Raw genomic sequence first — 4,361 nt, 5'->3', positions numbered from 1 at the left:
AGGACTCTTATTACAGCTTACCTGCCCCAATCTGCAGGACCAGTTCTCAGTCAGACTTCACAGCCAGGGGCAACAAGGACACCCTCCCATCCCTCACCCACCCCCAACTTCAGGCTCAGTCTGAGTACCGGGCAATAATGGAGTGAAGGAGCCTTCTTGAAGGAAGCGAATGGGCAATGCTTGGATTAGGGTGCTCATCCTGTCCAGAAAGCATGGTCAGAGCAGAAATACAAAACTGGGGCCAGAAGCAGGAAAGCTAAGGAGCTCACAGTGGGTCTGCCAATGACTAAACTTGAGAATTCCCTGCTGTTGCTTCCTCCTTGACAAGAATTGGAGAAGACAGGACCACTCAAGTTCATTCTGGCATTGGGAAAAACAGGTCCTGATCTGCCCCTACAGAACTCAGTCCCAGAGTAAAACGATCCCAGGCAACATCAGTGAAACTATGCCAGTAGAAACTATCCCAGTCACCACATGGCTACAGGACAATCTAAGGTCAAGCGTAGCTTTGGCCACAGGTAGGGAGAAGTGTCAAAACTTGTCCCAATTTCAGGGGCCGGAGTGATAAAAGTGATAGGGCGTATGCCTTGCAAGCAGCTGATCTAGGACAGATGGTGGTTCAAATCCTGGCATCCCATATGATCTCCAGTGTCTGCCAGGAGCAATTTCTGAGCACAGAGCCAGGAGTAACCCCTGAGTGCTGCCGCCAAATGTGACCCAAAAAAATAATAAAAACTTGTCCCAATTTCTGTCTGCTAAGCAGAAAAGCAGAATGACAACTTAGTTATCACCACCAAATATCCACAATCATACTCCAGGGAACAGTACATATGTCAATGGCATGGGAAAATCCTATTTAATAGAAATTTGTTTTACAGCTAAGTAAATGTTTCTTTCCATCATTTTCAGCCTCACCAGTATGTTTGTTTGTTTTGGGGGCCACACCCAGTGGTGCTCAGGGGTTACTCCTGGCTCTGTGCTCAGAAGTCACTCCTGGCAGGTTCGGGGGACCACATGGGATGCTGGGAATTAAACCCAGATCTGTCCTGGGTCAGCTAAATGCAAGGCAAATGCCTTAATGCTGTGCCATCTCTCCGACCCCCTGGGGTAGTTCTTTTTTAAGGTCATAAATATCCTTTTCTTAGTTTTGTATTTCCTGAGAAACACACACATCTATGTATATGCACCTCAAACACAATTTTAAAAATATACATCTGGATGCATGAAATGAGTGACTGAAATTCATTCTGTGTGAAACATGTCCAGAACCCGAGACTAGCCCCTGGCCCAATTTTCAGTGCCTGGTTAGTTTTGGTCTCAAGGCAATGGTTTCCCCGAGCATGGCCAACAGCCAGTTTTCAAGACTCAGACATGGAAACATGACATTCAAAGCTAACAGATGGTAGCCTTGAGTGACTGTCATCCTGTTGCCTCCTTGAGTAAACATGAGCAAATACAATATACATAGAGATCAAAGTTGGTCGGTCATCACACCGAAGATAATTTCAGGCAGAATTCAAACAAGCCAGGTTCTAAGCCCAAAATGACAACTGCTAGTCCCTCGTATTTTCTGACAAAGCCAATGTCAAATAGGATCAGGATCCTGCCTGCTGGAAGCCTCAGGTCTCCAAGCCTTATCACTGCCAAACTTGGAAGAACCCCTTTTCTTTTACGAGGCAACTACTGCAGTCCCACCAAAATCAAAGCAATTTCTAGGAGAAGAATACTCCCTGAGGTAGAAAACACAGCACCTTGGGAAAGCTTCAGCTAAGCTTTTCAAGGCACAACATATACTTTGACACGTAGGAATGAAGAAACACAAAGGGCTCCTTCATCATCCTGGAGAGAAGGCACTTCGGAGTTGGTGGGGCAGGAGAAGGTGTGGAGAAGAATTCAGGGTTGTATTAGGCCGACAGAATTCCTCCAGGGCTAGATTGTTGGCTGTGTCAAGTCCAAGGGTAGTTACACGGAAACAAAGGAATGGGTTGCTCTCGCTCTTGGAAAGACCATTCCAACTCCAACTCCATCTGAAGTCACAGGTGACCACTCCAGGCTGGAGAAAAATCAGGTTCTGAGAGGAGGGGAAGGAAGAGCTTATCAGTGTATGGGATGATGGCAAAACGCGACATTAAGAATCAGCCAGAAACCTAGAAGGCAGAAGGGTTAGGTCTAACTGCAAAAGGGAGAGTAACAGAAAAATCAATAGTAAGCTTGAGAAATAGACAGTCCCTCAAGACCTAGAATTAACCTGCTGTACAAGTGAGATATAAGGCCCTTTTATGGAGCCGAAACAACAGCACAGTGGTAAGGCATTTGCCTCGCAGGCTGCCGACCTGAGACAGACCCAGGTTCGATTCCCGGCATCCCTATGGTCCCCCGGGCCTGCCAGGAGTGATTTCTTGAGCGCAGAGCCAGGAGTAACCCGAGTGCCACTGAATGTGGCCCAAAAACCAAATATAAATAAATAAACAAACAAACAAACAAATAAATAAATAAATAAATAAAAATGATTCATTGGGACTGGAGTGATAGCACAGGGGTAGGGTGTTTGCTTTGCATGCAGCCGCTCCAGGATGGAGGGTGGTTCAAATCCCAGGATCCCCGATGGTTCCCCATGCTTGCCAGGAGCAATTTCTGAGCACAGTGCCAGGAGTAACCCCTGAGCGCTGCCAGGTGTGACCCAAAAATAAAAAAATAAAAAAATTTCATTTACCTTCTGAATTCCCAGAATTAGTGTGGAAATAGGCATTATGAATTTGCAAGACATCTTTCATCCAAGGCTATGGAAACATTTCAACTTGTATTTTATCTTTACCTAATTTTAACTTCTTTTCTGGTGATTGTTAGCCCAAACAAAACACAAGGAAAAAATGAAAAAAAAAAAAAATCAAGGAGTAGACTCCAAATGGGCTGGAGGAAAACTGAGTCTACCAATTAATTGTCCTAGAGAGGTTGCTGGCCTTATTGAACTGCTTATTTTCCAAGAATTTCAATGTTAGTACTATAACTATTTGGCTTTCAAAGTACTTGAAAGGAAAAGGAAGGAGGAAGAGGCATATTGAAATGAAATACAAGAAAGGATCAATTCTGAGTATTAACATGGCAGAATATTTCATCTTAAAAATACGTCTAGGGGCTGGAGAGATAGCATAGAGGTAAGGCATTTGTTTTGCATGCAGAAGGACAGTGGTTCGAATCCCGGCATTCCATATGGTCCCCCAAGCCTGCCAGGAGCGATTTCTGAGCCTAGAGCCAGGAGTGACCCCTGAGCGTTGCCGGGTGTGACCCAAAAACCAAATTATATATATATATATGTATGTATATATATAGTATATATATATAATGTCTATTACTCAGTAACACAATGACTATGAATCTGTAATACAGAGAAAATGAAAATTAGGAAAAGGTTAAGTTAGTCATACTATTAACAAGTAGCAAACCTCCAAACATCTAGGGGGGCACATAGAGTTGGTACAGTTGTTCCCAGAGTAAAATAGGCTGAAATTGTATATACACATGCTTAGTTCTTTTTTGTTTTGTTTTGTTTTGAGGCCACACCCAGCGGTGCTCAGGGGTTACTCTGGCTATCTGCTCAGAAATAGCTCCTGGCAGGCACGGGGGACCATATGGGACGGGACGCCGGATTCGAACTAACCACCTTAGGTCCTGGGTCAGCTGCCTGCAAGGCAAACACTGCTGTGCTATCTCTCCGGCCCCACGTGCTTAGTTCTGCCTAAAGTTCTCACTACTGATGTTGATTGGCTAAATTCAGACTTTAATATAGACGGCTGACAGGATGAGGGGTCCTGTCCCCAGCAATGAAGGGTCAATAATCACATTCTTGAGCCAAAAAATCAGTGTAAAATGAGATTTCAATGTTGTGGAATAAAGTCTATGATTTTGTAATGGCATAAAACTACCAGCAGGAGCATCTGAAGTATATAAAATTGTGCTGCAGATAAGAATATGCCACAAGGTTATTAGCAATATCAAAAGAGTATTCTTACACCTTTTCTATATATATTTTAGAGATCTTAAAAAAATATATATTAGGCTTTATTCAGAAATAATATTGAAGATGCCTTAATATTCCAAAAATGATCATTCTTGCAAAATTACTACTATACAAAAGAAGCCCTGAGGCCATGGCCAGGTCAATTCTTTCTACTAGATTTTAAATAATTTAATAGCCTAAACTTTAGAGTTATTAGGTACTAAGGTTCCCTAAATCTTGGAAATATGTTAGCTGGCTACCTTGTTTTATAAAGATAACTTAAGTGTGTACATACATATGTATGTATGATTCTATTCTTGATTGATCTCTCTTGAAGCTTAAGTGGTTTCTTGCCTGTAAAGTG

General features: G+C 42.9%; 1 protein-coding gene across 1 annotated transcript in view; it reads right to left on the bottom strand.

Moving 5' to 3' along the window:
- Window positions 1–961: 961 nt before the first annotated feature.
- The window catches only part of STX3 (syntaxin 3), a 49,355-nt gene continuing 45,955 nt past the window's right edge, over window positions 962–4,361 (bottom strand). The window contains exon 10 of the mRNA XM_049779737.1: window positions 962–2,071. Within this exon, the coding sequence (XP_049635694.1) occupies window positions 1,835–2,071 (237 nt within the window). The 3' untranslated portion in view covers window positions 962–1,834. The remainder of the gene's footprint in view (window positions 2,072–4,361) is intronic.

The sequence above is a fragment of the Suncus etruscus genome, chromosome 9 (assembly GCF_024139225.1).
Source record: "Suncus etruscus isolate mSunEtr1 chromosome 9, mSunEtr1.pri.cur, whole genome shotgun sequence".
NCBI classification, from domain to species: Eukaryota; Metazoa; Chordata; class Mammalia; order Eulipotyphla; family Soricidae; genus Suncus; species Suncus etruscus.
The sequence above is the reverse complement of the archived record's forward strand: the minus strand, read 5'-3'. Positions and strand labels throughout refer to the sequence as shown.